Source organism: Cetorhinus maximus, chromosome 21 (genome assembly GCF_964194155.1).
Source record: "Cetorhinus maximus chromosome 21, sCetMax3.hap1.1, whole genome shotgun sequence".
NCBI lineage: Eukaryota > Metazoa > Chordata > Chondrichthyes > Lamniformes > Cetorhinidae > Cetorhinus > Cetorhinus maximus.
In genome coordinates this window covers 73,130,633-73,151,129 of record NC_135899.1, presented here as the reverse complement: position 1 = coordinate 73,151,129, position 20,497 = coordinate 73,130,633, and the positions used below count along the sequence as shown (strand labels likewise).

The 20,497-nt window shown below is 40.9% G+C and overlaps 1 protein-coding gene across 1 annotated transcript in view; it reads right to left on the bottom strand.

Annotated features, from left to right (window-relative positions):
* Nucleotides 1–1,708: 1,708 nt before the first annotated feature.
* Nucleotides 1,709–20,497, bottom strand: part of LOC144695985 (serine incorporator 1-like) — a 37,899-nt gene continuing 19,110 nt past the window's right edge. Inside the window, exons 4-10 of the mRNA XM_078567126.1 lie at nt 19,309–19,388; nt 17,842–17,979; nt 15,746–15,915; nt 6,917–7,007; nt 6,366–6,516; nt 5,207–5,419; nt 1,709–4,430 (exon numbers count right to left, since the gene is read on the bottom strand). Coding sequence (XP_078423252.1) covers nt 4,292–4,430; nt 5,207–5,419; nt 6,366–6,516; nt 6,917–7,007; nt 15,746–15,915; nt 17,842–17,979; nt 19,309–19,388 — 982 coding nt within the window. The 3' untranslated portion in view covers nt 1,709–4,291. The remainder of the gene's footprint in view (nt 4,431–5,206; nt 5,420–6,365; nt 6,517–6,916; nt 7,008–15,745; nt 15,916–17,841; nt 17,980–19,308; nt 19,389–20,497) is intronic.

Genomic DNA, 20,497 nt, shown 5'->3' with positions numbered 1-20,497 from the left:
CAGTGACAGCCAGTTAATTTCCAACCTTGTGCCAGTCAAATCACAATAACCCACTTCAATTAAATGATCAAAAATATCAGCACGTACTGCCACCATAAAACGCAAACCAAAAGGCAGGTTTTCCCCAGCTCAGATGTAAAGTTAAAAACCAGGGATTGGATTTAGTGCAGCTTGCTGGAGAGGGCAAGATACGCATAATCACGTATCCCATTCCCGCCAGCAGGAAAACTGACACCATTAAACCAAGGGTGGGAACGGCTGACATGGGGAACCTGCCCACTGGCTATTACTTGAGCCGCTTAAAGGTCATTACGCCCCCGAGACCACCAAAATTCAATGGTGTCTAGGGGATTCGCCCAAACTCACATGGATTTCCCAGGTCTCCTGAAGGCTGCCCAGCAAAGCCCATCAGGTTCGACAGCAGCTTGCCGTGTTGCTGGTGAGGGTGGTCTGTTTTTTTCAAAGGCACTCAGTGTCCAATTGAAGAAGCTGACATCAGGAAAGGGGGCGACAACTGAGTGCCACCCCCCACTCTTGCATGACCCTCCCCTACGATCCCTAATTCGCACTACTCATTTCTCTCCAGGGATTTTTTTTAAAATATTCTTTCTTGGGATATGGGTGTCACTGGCTAAATTTATTGCCCACCCCTAATTGCCCTCAAGACGGTGGTGGTGAGCTGCCCCCTTTGAACCGCTGCATTCCACGTGGCGTAGGTACACCCACACAGTGCTGTTAGAATCCCACGATCTCCGGTGAAAGCCTCTCTGTATTACCAGCAGCAGCCACCACTCCCAGCGATGGTAATGGGAGAGCTGCCAGCCTCTGATTGGCCAGCAGCTCTCAGCAGGCGGGATTTCTGCCATGATCCGAAATCCCAGAGGAACACAGTTGCCACCCCTCCAGGATTATCCTGGAGTCTCCAGGAATTCAAGATCAATCTCCAGGACACTGCTGTGTGCAAGTTTGGAGAAAAATCATAAGGACATTAATTTTTCATTTTCTTTGAACATTTCTCTTTACCAGATATAAAAATATTGAAAATGGGAAAAATGCGGCTGTTTGGCTGACGTTCAAGCATCGTCCAATTAAGTAATGAGTCTCCCTGCTTTCCAATTGGTGTAGGAAGGAAGCGCGTCACAAGGATAGATGTTGGCTGACTAATGGCTGAAGCGTGGGGGCAAGTCATATGATGAAGCCTCCAGGACTAATTTAATCACAGTTGGCAACCCTACCCAGGGAACGCTTGTCAGTTAAGGGTCTGATAGGCACTGCATTCGGTTGGGGTTTTCCCCCACTGAAGCAAAGCGGCTTTCCCACCAATTCTCACTTTGGAAACATTAAATCCACCCCCATATCCTACACATAGTCAGATATCAAGGAAGAGACTTCAAAGCTTGTGCTTTATTATACAACCACTGGACAAGGTGGAAGGAAAAAAAATGTAATAAGGAAGACTGGAATAAAATGAGAAAAAAAGTCCATAGCAAGCTTACTTCACACCTGAAAAGAGGAGGGTAGACTAGTGTTCTAATGACTCGATCATAGCTGCCAGTATTAACTCAAAATGACAATGTCTTTCTGATTCAGATGCTAGCTGATCAATTTGAACAGGATTTTGTTTCCTTTCGTATCGCCCGTTTAAAATTCAAGCCTTCACTGCAGAAATCACTGAACTTTGAAAACACAATCACACATTCAACTCAGCTGAAAAGAAAAAAGATCTTTATTGATAAAGTCCCAAGATTTAGAATGATACATGTTACAAATACAACTTTCAGCTAAGGGATGGCTGGTCATGTCTACAACAGGTTAAATACATAAATTTCAATTTTCCTAATCATTGATTCTATTCCAAGAAAACTGCAAAAAAAATCAAATCATTATTCCTTGTGACTGTTTTTGAGGAGACTCCTTCTTTAACAGTCAGCAGTAACATATTGCAACGCTTTGAGAAAAGTGCAACTACAATGCAGAAAAAGCCCTTTCTCACCCTATAACTCGTGTTGGTTTCATCACAAAGAAATTTCATTACTTGGCCCAGTGATTCTAAGTGGTGTAACATCGTGTGACAAATAGTGAACATTTGTACAATTGCTCTGTTGATTTCTATGTTTGCAGGATTTGGTGACTGAATTTTGCATAAAAGATCAACCTGGGGGAGGCATCGAAAATTATCACTTTCTAAATGGGCAAAATGATCTGTCTTCGTTAACAAATGAAATTCACCCAGCACATCTGAAATAGGCACAACTGGTGAGGCATATTTTTGAGCTTTGAAAACTCAACAGAATTCTCCAAAGCTTAACATTCTTTGTAACTGATTTAAAATCATTGGGATTTTAAACAGAAAAATCATACAACTACTACATAGGTACAATGTTTGATATGAAATTTCACCATCACTTTCCATCATATAAAAAAGCTTTTTGTTACCTTCCACTTTTTCATGAGAAGGGGGGTTTACAAAAGATAGTACTTTAGAGTTTAATAAAAGCGATAGCAGATGTTACAAATCTTTACTGATTTAAACATGCTGCACTGTGCCACAGCGAATTATTAGATCACCACACAGGCAATTATTGCCCCAGCATAGACTATCTCACTGCCACTGAGGATTTTACAATGCTTGATAAAAAATTAAGAAATTTGCTGTTTTTAGAAAATAATTTCTTTTCTGGTGTGTTTTACTTCAAAATTAAATTGCAACTTCCCCCACAGTTGCTTCCAGATTGTTTCAGTTTCCTTTGACACCTGGAGTAATGAACACTCCTCTGTTACACCCATACAGGCAACACTATTAAAATTTCCTACTTTCCAGGACACCCAAGTTAAGAGGAGTAAATGCCACATAGGAAGCTCATCCATTCCAACTTCAAAGTTATTTAAAATATGACAACTCTATCCTCTCACTGCTTTGCTAAAGGGGATCAATGTGGGAAGAAATATCAATAGAAAATGCCCAAACTTAGTCACTCTGCTGCCCTGCTTTTTCTTTTAAATGGGATAACCCAGTCATCAGTCTAACTGAATCTTGTCATCTTGATGCTCATATTGGTAGCATGTAACAGTGGCGCTAACAGACCACTATTCATTATTAAAGCAGCTTTACTCGAGATAAAAGCCAGCGTTCTCTGACAATAGTTTAAGGCCCTTTTCACATCTCATGCTTTACAACTACAACTCTCAAGCACGTCTTTAACTACTAAAAACTCCCTTCAAAAGTATTCCCTCCTACACTATTCCAATGATTTCTTCTAAAGACACACATATAATAATCACTTCAGCATTTTGCATTACTGTTTCATTTTTGTGATTTATTTGCAAACATAAACTTCACACCCTCAGTCCCACGTCTAGTCAGTTGCCCTTTGTTAATCCCAGGTCACGGTCCTACCTACAACCTCACTAACTTCTTAAAAGTTCAGTGAAATTCCTTAAATAAATACTGAAATACCAATAATCTTCCACCTCTTTCAAATCAATGACATGTATTTACTGGATAATATTTGGTGATTACAATTGTTTTGCCAGTTGGCAGCAGGCTAAGCTAGATTTAGTTTTCCCTTTGAAGAACTAAGTCATCTCAATGCACTGTGCATGGGGAGTGAAGAGCTGATTCTAGTCTTCAAATAAAGCAGAGTTAGAGGCAAGAGATAATTGGACGAGAGCACACAGATACACTCCAGCTCTCCTTTCAAAGTAATACCATCTGCCCTTACATTTTCATTAAAATTGCTTATGTGCTCATAATGGAAACTGTCTGTAAATATGTAACACTGTAGTTACCTCTTACTGCTCGTGGTGGCATTGCAGCACCTCCACTGACAAGAAGGGGGGTTAACTGCAGCACGATCATCTTCCATCGACAGTTGCCATTATAGAAAATGCAAGCACAGGAATTGATCATGGTAAAGCTGACTAGCCATAAGTGCACACAGTTGCAAGACTTTGTGGTATATTTATAGATGTTTAATAATGGCAGCTTCAAACACTATCGTCGTCAGATAGGATGGGAAAAAATAGTTTCATTATCTGTAACATTTATAGACTTTCCATTTTGAAAGATTGGGGAAAATGCGTGGCAAAAAGTTACAGTACAATGTATCAAGACATCCTAATAGGAAACCAAAATTGTGCGGTACCATAATTTTTGCAAGTATCATTTAAGGTTCTTAGTTATCAATAACCTTAAAATAACTTTATTTACAACCAAGGCATTGGAAAAATTTAGCCTATTGAAGAGAGTATATAAAAAAGGCAAGTGTCAGTAAGCAGTGTCAATTACTGCTTAGCTAAAGTCACGATTCGGTAGTATGACAGGAGCAACCAGAGTCCATAAGTACAACAGGAGTCCAATCCAGCTGGAGGAGATCTTCACCCAGACGGCTGACCAGGCACTCTGCACAGCCGAGTAATCAGAGGTGGGACTAGGAAGACAGCACAAGGGTTAAAAAATAATAAAATTCATGAAGCTGCCAGTTATTAATCAATGCAAGAGAATGCAATACACTGGGCTGACATTTACTCCAGTTCTCAAGCCATTGGAATCGAGTTATAAAATACTGTTTACAATTTAATTGGTTGTAGGCACGTCTGAAAAACAGTAAGCAAACTGGAAACTGCAGACAATATGAATTGAAGCAAATCAAGAGGGTCTGCAAGGGGGTTTCTGAACACTACAGTATTTTGATCAAACATTCATACACACATGCTTTCCAAGGTGAGACACTGCACAATGAGGAGCAAAAACCCTGGTTGAATTTTTAAAAATATTTTAAAATGCTCCCTTAGCCCAGAGCTTCTGAGATCAAATTACCCAGCTGTAATAAGCAAATAGAATATAGAATCCTCTGGTCTGCATGGCTTGGTACTGTCCCAATGTGAGATGAGTAACAAGGCCAATTATGAGCCAGTTGGTACATGGTGGCACTGAGTGGCATTAGGTAACTATTCCTTCAAATTTTTGCTCTTTTGATCCTTCTGGGGAAATATTTCTGAAGTTGTTTGCCTGCACAGGGCACTCTAGAGATCAGAGTCTTGTCTTGAAGAATTAAAAGAACTTAACCAAATTCCATGGACCGTACCTTCAGCCCTCTGACAATGAAGTCATTAGCCTCACTTTTATTTTTGCATGTAACACGGTAGAGGGCGCCATGGCTATATTTCGCATTGTTTGTTATTGATTTGATAATGTAATACATACCGGTACCAGTTGGTAAGTGTCATCATGATGTAGAGAGAGGCCAGGAAGAGGCAAAAATGGAAGAAGGAGTAGCTGTAGGTGACTGCGTCCTGCTCGTTATCCACTGCACGATGCAAACCATCTTCACGGGGAGTAGAGAAGTCATCACTCGACGCTTCACCTTCTTCAGTCATCATCAATTTATTAACTTGCACATTATTGGACGATCGGATACTGCAGGACACAAAGAGAATGCACTGAGTGAAAAAGTTGTTTGTGGAAAAGTTCGCTGTGCGTATTTCATTAAAAAAAACCTAAAGCTCACAACCAATAAACTTGTGTTTGGTGTATACGTCATTTCGTTTAACTTGTTTTCTCATTCTTTCTCCAATTTTTTTTCTGCTCTGAAGGCAACTAGCAACTCTTTTAGGCATATTTCACTGTTCGCACTTTCTGATTAAGTATCAGGGCTTGAAAATCCACATGCTATGGATGGCAATGAAAGGAACTGCTTGGCAAACTAAACTTGAAGAGTTCAGGTATAGAGCTCTCCACAGAATGCTAGACAAGGCGGCCAAATGGATGCCTTTACTTCACATTGAATCAGTCTCAATTTCTTGTCCACTATGCTCAGGTCAATACTAAAAAAAACAAAAGCGCATAGGAAAGCAAGGGAATAATGTACAAGAGATTGCTTGCTCTGAGAAAACAGGAGAGTACAGTGCACAGCATTGAGGTCTGGCTGGATCAGGGAACAGGTGAACAGCACACAGGAAATTGGTTGAGGAGAAAGAAAAAAAATTGGGAAAAAATCTTTTAGATACAGTGGCAATTTTAAATTGCCAGGGTTAATGTTGGGGGGAGGGCAGGGGGGGCTACAAATACCACTCCCTCCCCATCCCTACAGCTGTGACCTACACTGCTCCACTACTGAGTGGAGTCTATCCTGCAAGGTCCACTGGTGAGCTTGTCCCCCACAGCCAACAGCATTCCATTTGAAAGGGAACCAAGAACAGGGAACGTTTTTGCATCACTAAATATCTTGCAATCATTGAAGGCCTGGATTCAAGCTCGTAACTTGCGTACAGGACCTCACATCGGTTTGCGTTCTTTTAAGATAAATCTTAAGAGACCTTCAGTTGGAATAAAATAGAAATATAGAAGGCATGCAAATACTGACCTTGCATAAAGCACACAAAGGAGGAAAATGATCAATCCAACAATGCTCTGGGCATCCCACCACTGGACTACTGAATCGGAGGGCGGAGCAACTGTTGCGTTGGTGGTGGTTTGATGGACGATGCTTAGTAGACTGGGGTTACATTTTCTTTCTGCATAGAATGAACAGAAATACTATAAAACTCAGTATTCCCCAAATCACAAATGTACAATGAGTAGTGAACAAAATACTCTAGCCTTTTCTTTTGACAAAATCTTTTAATGCTCTATTACTAAGCTCTTGGACAGCACTCCAGAATTGCGCAACATGGGGCATTTCAGTTGCCACAACCAGCTTTCGTGGCAGTTTTCACCAGCACCAAGGTTTATGGTGCTGACTTTTTTCAGCAGGAACTAGATTAAGGCTGCCCAGTCTCATTTCAGACTCAAGTCAGAAAAAGTGAGACATGAAAACAATTGTGGGGGAACTCACACTGTATTTAAAGCACACTTAAAGATGGCCCTTTCCTTCATACCACAGAAACTGACATAAAACTGCAAAATTAAGCTTACCCGGTTCATTGGTCATGGCAGACCAGGTCACATACATTGTATAGAGAGTAATGACAGAGGCTTGCAGCAAACCTGAATGAGGCTGAGCTTCCTGCAAAAAAAAAAAATCAAAAACTGTGATGAACAAGTAGGCAAACTCCCAATTTTCACATATGTCTAATTCTACTAATATAAATACTAAGTAGCACTTGGAGGGAAAAAAGCTGCATATGTATACATTGTCAGAATCACAGAATTATCATAGCAAAGAAGGATGCTCTGCAGCCCATCGAGCCCATGATGGCTCTCTTTCGAGCAATCCAACAGTCTAACTCATCTGTTGTACCATTCTACCTTTGTAGTTTGCAAGTTTGTCTACCTGTATCTTGAATTAAATCATTAATGAGTGGTATTAATAGAGGAAGAGTGTACAAAATCAAGTAAGTTATGCTAACTCTTAACAAAACACCGGTTAGGTCTCAGCAGGAGCATTGTGTGGGCACCACATTGTAGGAAGAATGTCAAGGCCTTAGAGGAGGTTGCAGAAGAGATTCACTAGAATGGTACCATGAATGACTTTGCGACACTGGAAACGTTGGAGTTGTTCACCTTAAAGCAGAGAAAGTTAATTATGAACCATTTCGATAGTTTCTCCTTGTTTACTCTGCTTTAAGTGGCAGAGGGTCAGTAACCAGAGGACATAGATTTAAGGTGATTGACAAAAGAATCAGAAGTGACATCTGGAAACATTTGCTTTTTTGCACAGTGAGTTGTTGTGATCTGGAATTCACAGCCTGAAAGGGTGTTGGCAGCAAGTTTTATAGTGACATTCAAGGAAGAATTGGATAGCTCTACCACAAGCAGGTACAGGCACAGAACAAATTTCTTCTTTCTGTACTATACCATTGGTGTAACTACAACTGAAATTGAATTGAGTCATAATAAGCTCATGCTTGAGTTAATACAGAGAAGGCATATTTTCACTGGTCACTAAAACTCTGTCTTCCAAAGACAACACAATGTAATGAACAGCACTTCAGGCAGTACGATATATGTATCTTTTGTTGTGCTCAAAGAATTATAAACTAACAACCCAGCTACTTAATTTTTTCCTCAACGAAAGCAACTCTATACCACTGTAACATACTAAGAATTCTACCTATTTCACCCGTTTTATCATCTATGTGAAATCAGATTTAGCTTACAAAGGATTAATTCTTAGGTTGCAATTTTTTTTTTAAAATACCTTATTAAATGCCGGTAGTCACTGAATGAAAGTTGTCCGGTAAATTAAATGAACTACTGTGAAGGAAAATGACAACCTGTTCACTTTCACATTGGAAGGTCACTGTGCATCTCAGCAGCTCGGACTGCAATGGAAGTATTAGTTTCACCAATTGTACCCCAACCAGCGGCTTAGTTGAAAAGACAATGCTGAGGCTGTGAACCCTTAGGCATTAGAACAATGAACATTTTGAGTTTACAAGTTCTTACTGATTTGTAAAGCACTTGGGACATTTTGTGCTGGTGAAAGGGAATGAAAAAAAAAACTTATTTATATAGTGCCTTTCACAACCACAGAATATCCCACAGCGCTTACAACCAACAAAGTACCTTTGAAGGATAGTTACTATTATAAGATAGAAAACACAGCGGCCAATTTATGCACAACAACTTTCCAAAGATAGTAATGTGATAAAGACCAGCCACACTGTTTTTGTGATATTGATTGAGGGGTAAATATTGGCTTGAACACAAGGGATAACTCCCCTGCTCCTCTTCAAAATAGTGCCATGGGATCTGTTGAGAGGGCAGAGCGGGTCTAGTTTAGTGTCACATCCGAAAGACTACACCTCCAACAGTATAACACTCCCCAGGTACTGCACTGGAATGTGAACCTAGATTTTTTACACAAGTACTGGAGTGGGACTTGAATACACAATGTTCTAGCACTCATTTTCCTTTTCATATCAAATATGGTAACTTCTCTTGGTGCCAGGGTAAAGGACATCATGGAGAGGGTGTGATCTGGAAGTTGTGGTACACGTCAGCATATATTGAGGTCATATGGTCATATTCTCAGGAACTTGGGAGGAAGTTAAAAAGCACAGCCTCAGAGGTAGTAATCTCCGGATTACTCCTAGTGCCACACGCTAGCAAGAGTAGAAATAGGAAGATAGGGAGGATCAATGCGTAGCTCGAAGCACCCTGCAGCAGGGAGGGTTTCAGATTCTTGGGGCGTTGGGGGACCAGTTCTTGGGCACAAGGCATCTATTCAACCCATTCAACAGGGATGGGTTGCAACCTCAACGGGATTAGACCAATGTCCTCACAGGGAGGTTCAAAACTTGGCTGTGGGGGGGAATTAAACTAAATTGGCAGGGGATAGATTCTAGCATATAGAAGTAGAAAAGAGGAATAAGGTTCATAAAATGATACAGTACTAGAGAAGGATGTAGTTCCACATTAGATATGAGCAGACTCTGAAGGACAACGAGGAATACAAAGGCAGGTTCATAATGCATTTATAGAAATGCACCAAAGTTCCCACTAGCTGGTACAAGGACATGTTTAAGGTTTAGGGCAAGAGATTGAAGGGGGGTATGAAGAAGAACTTTTTTTTCATGCAGAGAGTGGCAATTACCTGGAACTTGTTGGGTGGTGGAAGGAGAGACGATCAATGATTTCAAAAGAAAATTGGATGGGCACTTGAGAAAATAAATGCGAATGGGGTTAGAGCAGGTGAATGGGGATAGAGCAGGTAAAATTGGAAGTGCATGTAACAAGGGTGGTATAGTAATCATGGGGGACTTCAAACTACTCAGACTGGGTAAACCTAATTAGCACTAATGCTGTGGAGGGTGAATTCCTAGAATTTATGAGATGGTTTTCTAGAATAGTACATTGAGGAACCAACTGGAGAACAGGCTGTTTTAGATTTAGTATTGTGGAATGAAAAAGGGCTAATTAGTAAGCTTGTTGCAAAGGACTCTTTAGAGAACAGGGGCCATAACATGATAGAATTTGACTGCAGGCCATAACTTCCTAGCTACAGGCATGTGTAATTAGGGGGTAACCTAAAGATGCACTAGGGAAACCCCCCTCTCCCACCAGAAGATTCCAGATAAGGATTGCATGGCAATTGCCTGGAAGTGCAAGCTTCCCATGGGAAATTGCCCTGCACTGGAGCCATCCGAAAATGTGATTTAAATCACAAACTTCGAATGGCTCTGACTGTGTTACATTGGTAGTTACCCAGAAAAAGTTAGAAGAATTAAAATCACTTCTAGCTTCTAAGTAACTATTGTAAAGACCCACGCCAACCCCCCATGAGACTCACTACACGCCCCCTGAAACTCCAGCGGACTCCCCCAACTCCCCGTGTACCCTGTCCCACCCTGCATGGGCTCCCCCTGCTACTTTGGTTCTGATGAAAGGTTAGTAAGTTAGAGATAGGAATTTTTAAGCCAGTGGAAGGAACAGAGGAGGGTGGGGGTGTCCAGGAAGAACAAAGGAGAAGGTCTGCGATAGTGTGGAGGTCAGGGGAGAGTAAATAACAAAAGATTTCATGATGCAACAACCAAAGAGGGTGGTAATGGATATAGTAAATAAACAAAGGCTGTGTCAAAATGAGACATGAATTGCTACTACTTTCTTTTATGCCTTCATGTTGCATTCAGATGGTTTTTATGAAACTTTAATTCTGTTTCTCTCTACAGATGCTGCCTGACCTGCTGAGTTTTTCCAGCTTTTTTTTTGTTCAAGAGAATTTTCTACAGCAGTATGTGTTCAGTCCAACAGGGAAAGAGACACTGCCTGGTTTTTGGAAATGAGGTGGGCCAAGTGGACCAAATGTCGTTGGGAGAACATTTAGGCGACAGTAATCATTGTATGATAAGGTTTAGGATGACGGGAGAAAAGGACAGTGGGCAATCCAGAGTTAGAATAATTAACTGGTGGAGAGCCGACTTCAATGGGACAAGAATGGAGCTGGGCCGAATAGGACGGAACCAAAGATTGGCGGGAAAAACTGTAGCTGAACAATGGGCTACCTTCAAAGAAGAAATGGTTCGGGCACAGTCAAGGTATGTTCCCTCAAAAGGGAAAGGTAGGGCAAACAAATCCAGAGTTCCCTGGATGAAAAAGGATATAGAAATTAAGATAAAGAAGAAAAAGTGTGCTTATGATCAGGTGTCAGGTAGAAAATAAAATTGAGAACTAAGCTGAATACAAAGATTCAGAGGAGAGAGCAAGAAGCAAATAAGAGAACCAAAAAGGGATTATGAGAAAAGACTGGCAGCCAACATAAAAGGGAATCCTTTTATAGTCTTCTATAGGCACATAAATAGTAAAAAGGTGGTAAAAGTAGGGCCAATTAGAGACCAAAAAGGCGGGATTGCTTAAGGGAAAATCGTGTTTAACAAACTTGGAGTATTTTTGAAGAGGTAACAGAGAGGGTTGATGAGGGTAATGTTGTTGATGTGGTGTACATGGACTTCCAAAAGGCATTCGATACAGTGCCGCACAACAAACTTGAGAAAATTATAGCTCATGAAATAAAAGGGACAGTAGCAATGTGGGTACAAAATTGGCTGAGTAATAGGAAACAGCGAGTAATGGTTAGTGGATATTTTTCGGGCTGGAGGAAGGTTTGTAGTGGAATTCCCCAGGGGTCGGTATTGGGACCCTTGCTTTTCTTGATATATATTAATGGTCTAGCTCTTGGTGTGTAGGGGACAATTTCAAAGCTTGCGGATGATACAAAACTTGGAAGCGTTGTAAACTGTGAGGAGGACAATGTAGAACTTCAAAAGAACATAGACAAGTTGGTGGAGTGGGTAGATAGGTGGCAGATGAAGTCCAATGTAAAGAAGTGTGAGGTGATTCATTCTGGTAGGAAGAACATGGAGAGATAATATAAAATAAAGGGTACAACTCTAAAGGGTGCGCAGGAGCAGAGGGACCTGGGTGTACATGTGCCTAAGTCATCTGAAAGGCAGAAGAAGCAAAGGTTAAGAGGTATACAGCACAGAAATTTGGCAATATTAAAAGGTATTTATTTAAATGCAAGGAGTACAGCAAACAAAGCCGATGAGCTGAGGGCACAGATAGGCACATGACATCATGATATCATTGCTATAATGGAAACTTGGCTTAAAGAGGGACAAAAATGGCAGCTCTGGATAGAGAGTTCTCAAGCAAGATCAAGGGGGAGCTAAAAAGGTGGGGGTGTAGCATTATTGGCTGAAGAATCAATTACAACTGTGAGGAGGGATGATATGCTAAATGAATCATCAAATTAGGCTATATGGGTTGAGCTCAGGAATAAAAAGAGAGCAGTCACACTACTAGAAGTGTACGATAGACCCCCAAATAGTGAAAGGGAGATAGAAGGGCAAATATGTAGGCAAATTCTGAGTGCAAAAACAATAGGGCAATAATAATTGGGGACTTCAACTGTCCTAATACCAACTGGGATATAAACAGAGTGATAGGCACAGAGGGCACAAAATTCTTGAACTGCCTTCTTTTTTAGCCAGCACGTAACAAGCCCAACAAGAGGGAGTGCAATTCTAGATTTAGTCTTAGGAAATTAAGCTGGGCAAGTGGAATAAGTAGCAGTGGGTGACCATTTTGGAGATAGTGACCATAATACAGTTAGATTTAGCATATTTTTGGGAAAGGATAAAGATAGAACAGGAGTAAAAGTTCTAAATTGGGGAAAGACAAATTTTATGAAGCTAAGAGGTGATCTGGCGAAAGTGGACTGGTTACAGCTACTTGAAGGGAAAATAGCGACAGACCAGTGGGTGATATTCAGAAGCACGGGCACAATGTAGACATGTCTCCACAAAGGAAAAGGGCAGTACTGCCAAATCTAGAGCCCTCTAGTTATCTAGAAGCATGCAAAGTAAGATAAAGCAGAAAAAAGAAAACTTATGACAGTCACAAAAGATTTAATACAATAGAAAGCCTAGAGGAGTATACAATAGAAAGCCTAGAGGAGTATAGAAAGCAAAGAGAGGCTATAAAAAAATAATGGCAGGTGAAATCAAAGAAGCCCAAAAGATGTTTTACCAGTACATTAAGAGCAAGAGAATAGCTAAGGAAAGGGTAGGGCCTATCAGAGATATACATGGTAACTTGTGCACTGATGTTGAAGATGTGGGCGGGGGTCTCAATGAGTATTTTGTCTCCACTAAGGAGGGGGATGATGCAGACATTCTAGCTAAAGAGCAGAAGTGTGAAATATTAAATACAATAAGCATAGTGAGAGGAAATACTGGATGGACTGACATCCTTGAAGGTGGATAAATCACCAGGGCAGGATGGATTGTATCCCAGGCTGTTAAAAAGAAGCCATGGCGGAAATAGCGGATGCTCTGAGGATCATTTTCTAATCCTCACTAGATACAGGGAAGTACCAGAGGATTGGAGGTCTGCAAACGGTGTACCATTATTTAAAAAGAATTAGACCAAATAATTATAGGCTGGTCAGTCTGACTTCGGTGGTGGGCAAATTATTAGAATCAATTCTGAGACACAGGACAAACAGTCACTTAGAAAGGAACAGACTAATCAGGGATAGTCAGTATGCTTTTCTTAGGGGAAGATCATGTCTTACTAACTTAATAGAATTTTTGAGGAAGTAATAAGGATTGATGAGGGCAGTGCAGTGGATGTTGTCTACATGGATTTCAGTAAGGCATTTGGCAATGGCAGACTGTTCAGAAAGGTAGAATCCCATGGGATACAGGAGAATGTGTCGAGTTGGATCCTAAATTGACTCAGCGACAGGGAACAATAGGTAATAGTTATTGGATGTTTTTGGAAATGGAATATAGTTCCCAGTGGCGTTCCACAGGGCTCAGTGTTGGGTCCCTTGCTGTTTGTTGTATACATTAATGATTTACACTTAAATGTGGGTGGCATGATTGGGAAATTTGCAGGTGACACAAAAATTGGCCATGGAGTTCATATCAAAAAGGATAGCTGTTGTCTCCAGAATTATATCAATGGTTTGGTTGAGTGGGCAACCAAATCAGAGAAGTGAGAGGTAATGCATTTGGCGAGGGCAAACAAAGCAAGGGAATACTCAATAAATGGGAAGATATTGGGAGGGGTCAAGGAAGTGAGAGACCTTGAAGTGCATGTCCACAGGTCCCTGAAGGTGGCAAGACAGGTGGATAAGGTGGTAAAGAAAGCACATGGAATGCTTTCCTTTAATGGGCAAGGTATAGAATACAAAAGCAGGGATGTAATGATGGAACTGTAAAAAAAACACTGCTTAGGCCAAAACTGGGATTTTCTGTACAGTTCTGATCGCCACATTACAGGAAGGACATAATTGCCCTGGACAGGGTACAGGGAAGATTTACAAGAATGTTGCCAGGGTTTGAAAATTGCAGCTAGGAGGAAAGATTGGATAGACTGGGGTTGCTTTCCTTAGAACTGAGGAGGCTGGGGGGTGACCTGATTGAAATGTACAAGATTATGAGGAGCCTAGATAGAGTAGACAAGGATGTCCAGTTTCCCCTAGCTGAAAGGTCAATTGCCGGGAGCACAGATTTAACATGATTGGCTGAAGGATTAGTGGGGACATGAGGAAAAACGTCTTCAACCAGAGGGTGGTGGGTGTTTGTAATTCACTGTGTGGTTTGGTGGTGGAGGTTGAAATCCTCAACTCATTTAAAAGGCTGGATATGCACCTAAAATGCTGTAACCTGCAAGGCTATGGACCAGGTGCTGCAAGGTAGGATTAGAATGGGCAGCTAGTTTTTTTAATTTCTCTTTTTCATCTGGTAGAGACATGATGGGCTGGATGGCCTCTTTCTGTGCCGTAGCTTTTCTATGTTCTATTAAAGGTGGTGGAACAGGTGGAGAGAGCAGCTAATAAAGCATGCAGTATCCTGAACTTTATCAATAGGGGCATAGAGTACAAGAGCAAGGACGTTATGCTGAACTTGTATTGGGCACTCGTTAGACCTCAGCTGGAGTATTGTGTACAGTTCTGGGTGCCATACTTTAGGAAGGATGTGAACCCACTGGAGGGAGTGCAGAAGTGGTTTACGCGAATGGTTCCAGGGATGAGAAGCTTCAATTATGAAGATGGATTAGAGAAGTTAGGACTGTTCTCCTTGGAGAGGAGAAGGCTAAGAGGAGATTTGATACAGGTGTTAAAAATCATGAAGGGGCTGGACAGAGTAGACAGGGAGAAACTATTCCTACTTGTAAAAGGATCGAGGACAAGAGGGCACAGATTTAAAGTGATTTTCAAAGGAAGCAATTGTGATGAGAGAAAAAACTTTTTCACTCAGCGAGTGGTTCGGGTCTGGAATGCACTGCGTGAAAGCGTGATGGAGGCAGTTTCAATTGAGGCATTCAAGAGGGAATTAGATGATTATTTAAAAAGAAACAATGTGCAGGATTGGGGAAAAGGCAGGAGAATGGCACTGAGTCGCAATGCTCATTTGGAGAGCCGGTGCAGGTATGATGGGTCGAATGACCTCCTTCTGCACTGTAACAATTCTGAGAATCTTATTTCAGATTTCCAATATCCATAATATTTTGCTTTTGTACCTTCCTGGTCTAGATGATTTAGTACCATATCAAACAGTGCATTCACCCACAAGGGCAGCAAGTAGTTGTTTCCTTTCTGTTGTAACAAAGAATCAAGCTCACATTTATACAGTGCCTTTAATTTGACAAAATATTCGAGGACCTTCCACAATGTGTGGTCAGAAAACCATACTGTAGAACGGCTGGTAATTTTTTGACAACTTACATGGAGATTTAATACTCTACCAGTAATGCAGATCATGCTCACAAACTCATCAGTCCTGTTCTTACCTGAATCTTTGGTAGGATGGACACAACAGAGACAATGATGCAGAAGATGAGGTTCAGACTGATGAAGACCTTATTTGCTGTACAGTCATCTGGCTTTGTGTAAAAAATGTACAACACTACAACTGCAGCAATTGACAGGAGGTAGTTTAGGGCCGTACTGATAACTAAGGCTGTAAAATAAGAGGGAAGGCAACGTAAAAATGGGTACACTGATTTCAGAACATGTTAATCAACAACAACTTATATTTATATAGTGCCTTTAATGTAATGAAACATTCCAAGATGCTTCACAGGAGCATTGGGATGACACCCAGCCACATAAAGACATATATGGTCAGATGACCAAAGGCTCGGTCAAAGAGGTAGGTGTTAAGGAACATCTCAAAAGGAGGAAAGTGAGGTAGAGAAGTGGAGAACTGTAGGGAGGGAATTCCAGAACTTGGGGCCGAGGCAACTGAAGGCACGGCCACCAATGGTGGATCAATTATAATTGGGATTACACAATAGGACAGAATTAGAGGAATGCAGGTAGCTTGGAGGTTTGTGGGGTTGGAGGAGATTATAGAGATAGGGAGGGCAAGGCCATGGAGAAATCTGAAAACAAGGATGAGAATTTTAAAAGCAAGAAATTGCTTTACCGGGAGGCAAAGCAGTTCAGCAAGAACAGGGGTAATAGGGGAACAGGACTCAGTGCGACTTAAGACACAAGCAGCAAAGTTTTGGATGACCTCAAGTTTACGGAGGGTAGAATGTGGGAGTTAACCAGAAGTGCGTTGGAATAGTAGAGTCTAGAGGAAACAAAGTCATGGATCATATGATATCAATCAATCATAAAAGTTATGATACAAGATATAGATTTAGGTCAACAATAGCATTTGATATAACTAACTGCTCCTGATGAAAGTGGAAAATGCATGCAACATTCTGTCATTATCCTTTAATAGTATCAGTAAGGTAGCACTAGACATATTTAACACACTTGTAATTTTGACTATATATGCCCTTGAGTTGTGAAAGACACTGAGGAAAACAATGACAGATTTTGCCTTTCAAAACTTGGATTGTGTCTGGAAAATATTTTGGGCAACTTAACTCGAGGGCAGAGTACTGATAGTTACAGGCCTGTCACTACTGAAGGGATCACAAGAAAATTTGGCCACATGTATTAACAAGGACAGAAAAGCCTCCAAGTTCTGCACGTTAAAACTGAAATTTGACATATTATGAAAATAGGCAATAGCTAGTTTAGGAACCCAACAATAATTTCAAAAAATAAACATGATTGAATTGATAAACAGCAATAGCAGAGTGCCTATCCTACAAATGCAGCCATTGCTTTCTACCAGTGGGGCATGTAGTAAATGTTCATGGCTTATTGTGAATTTGACACATGGGTACATCTATTACATACCATGACATACAGCCAAATGACTGCCTATGAAAAAACTAGCTAACTTGCTCATACCATTACATGCTGAGTTTATTTAGAATACTGGCATGAATGCACAAGACGGAAGACATTCTTTAACATTGTGCAGTAAGGTTATTGAATAATACTCTTAATTCATCAACTCTCCTGCCGTTAATTCAGTGTTTAAACAGCTCCATATGCTCCCTGTTATCTGCAAGTGAGACTGGAAAGAAAAGTTAGATGCATTATTTAAATTTGTTTTAGTTCAAGTGGACAAAGTTGTAACAACTTTACAGGCCAGTCATTATGCCTTATTGAACTTCCGATGGTGCCCCTTGAAGAGTCAAGATAGCATAGTAAATTGGTTCTCTGATCAACAAAGATGACCAACAAGAGCAAGGTCCACACTATGATTCCCAACACTGAGTTCTAGATCTCAGCTGTTGGATCCAGTGAAGGCACATAGTTAAAGGAATAGAAGGAATTAAGGAAAATGAGCTAGTCGCATGTGTCTGCATGGCCCACCATGTATTAAATGAGGAAATGGAACGACTGAAAGTGGTATTGAGCAAATCGCCTCCCTATCCTCTCATCAGCCCGTGAATGGAGTGTGAGGTAGGTATTTTTCAAAGGCATTTTGTTAATGGAACAGCTAGGATAAGACTGTCGACATATTTTTACATACCAGTAAACCAGCATTTGGCATTTCCGTCTTCCATGTTTTGAACCCAGGCCTGGCTCCAAGAATGAGCAAAATCAACGAGAAGTATTAGCTGGATGAGAATGAAGCAGAAAGCCCCAACCACACCAAAGTAGAACCACACTGAGAAAATATAAAATATAAATTAGCTAGTTAAGACAGACAACTCAAAAAGCTGATGGCCTACTGGGTAAAAGTATCACATGGTGCTGCCTGAGATATACAACTAAAAAGTCTAGGTTCAATTCTCAGTCAGTAATAAAGTTAGTTGATCTCACCAACATCAACTGGCCTGCTACAGTTAGCAGTCAGCAACAATCCTGCTCCTGATAATGACTTGGTGAGTGCTTTTGGTTGGTGAGTGTCAGTGAATATGGGGTGTGGACACAAAAGGAGGAGGTCATTCAGCCCCTCGAGCTTTACTGCCATGAAATCAAATTGGTGGGGAAAAAAGAGATGGGCTGTGAAGGCCTGGCTTTTAACATTTTTCACCAGCTCTTTGCTGCATTACTAAGAATGTCAGCACAGCTCCTGCTGGCAAGCAACAATGCAGCTGAAGTTCAACTGAAACAGTACAATTCTTATACTTACAAAAGGTGCAAATGTGGTTGAATAGTTGTCCCAAAGAGCAATTTTCTTCCATTTAAAAAGATGTTCATCATATGACATGAATTAAGTTATTCAAATCAGGGCTTGTTTGACCCCACCCCCCCATACTTTATAATTGATCTCAGCCAGGACAATGATCAGGATGCAACAATTCACCTGACTTCCATGGGTTTGAGGCAGAAAATATAATCTGCCAGCATTCCTATTCCATTATCTGGTAGAAATTGCTCTTTGGATGTCAGCTGAGGCCAGGATTATCTCACTTGTGATGCCCTCCACAACAAATAACTCACTAATATCTGTTGTTTAGGTCCCTGCTTGAAGAATGGCCATTTAGATAAGGTACCAGAAGATTGCTGGTACCTCATAACCATACTCCAGCAGAAGTCCGTGCTTTCAAGGGGGAAAAAATTGGAAAAATGCGTTTGGGAAGATGAAGAAGTATGCTCCCCACTACCACCCCCTGCCCCACCTCAACCTAATCAATGTTATATCCTCTCTCTTCATTATGACATTATCACTGATGGCAGCCCCTACTCTCGTAGAAGTGCTTTTATCCCCTCAGTGTCACTGATGGAAAATGTAAACAGTTGTTCTGGTCAGTTTGAAACATTATTGATCTTTTGTGCTTTGACCACAATGAAGACCAAATCTGTGACCTTGACCCATTTGTGTCAAAAGTATACTAGCCCACATGCTTATTCACTGACACACAGGGATAACTGGATAATTTTCCATGCATTTTTAGTACAGGGACAAGACTGAGGTTGAAAAATCTTATGACACTTTTTATACAAATATATACAAATATGTTTCTTCATAGAAAGTTGGTATTCACATTACCTGTTGTAAAGGTACCATCAGGAATGAAGAAAGCACCAACAGTAATTCCCACTAAGGCCAGAAATTTGAAAAACCAGAATCTAAACAAAAACACAAACAGATACCCATTACCATGAATGCTTACCCACAACAGGAGTTACAAATGCATTATGTGCTCACTGGGAATGTGTGAGCAGCTACTTTCCTGCTTCAAGTAGATATGTGCCAGACTAAGATAAAAGCAAATCACTGCAGATGCTGGAAATCTGAAACAAAAACAACTGGAAAAACTCAGCAGGTCTGACAGCATCTGCGGAGAAGAATACAGTTAACGTTTCGAGTCCGTATGACTCTCCATCAAGAGTCATACGGACTCGAAACGTTAACTGTGTTCCTCTCCGCAGATGCTGTCAGACCTGCTGAGTTTTTCCAGCTATTTTTTCATGCCAGACTAGTTTGTTTTAAAAAAGTGATAACTTACTTCAAGATTTTACTTTCACTACTTGGTCAATTACAGTTTGGAGACTTCGCTAATGTCCCACCCCTACAGCTGCTCCCTAAAGATAAGGGTTAAGGAGAAGAAAAACAAAGATAATTCAAAATTCTCAAATGGCTATCCAGCAAACCCTGCTTAACGTGTGTCAACATTAAGCTAGGACAGAATTAGCCTTGGCTGCAATGTCCTCATGGTTTGTAGACACTCGTGTCTGGGCCATCAGGGCGAGTAGATATCAGAGGATTGCTGGTGCCTATGGATGGTTCTCCAGCAAGAATTAGTGCTATCATGAGAGATAGTGATTCACCAAGGATTTTAGACACTAATCTTTCCAGGAGTTCAATACTGTCGGCTCTTTGGCTAGTTCTTCCCAGTGTCTTGGCCAATATTTACTCCTCAAACAAATCCTAAACAGATTATCTGGTCATTATCACATCACAGTTTGCGGGATCTTGCTGTGTGCAAATTGGCTCCTGCGCTTTGTACGTTACAACAATGACAACACTTCAAGAGTAATTCAGCTGTAAAGTGCTTCGGATGTTCGAGATTATGAAAGGTGCGACACAAATGAAAGTCTGATTTTCTTGTTCTCTGATCTTTACTATAATCTAATTCTAAATCTGTGTTTCCAAGTAGGGATCCATTTACTTAAGGTGGGGTTCAGAGGGTGTGGATTGGTGTTGGGGGTGGGGTAAGTATTCTTGGTGGCCTTCT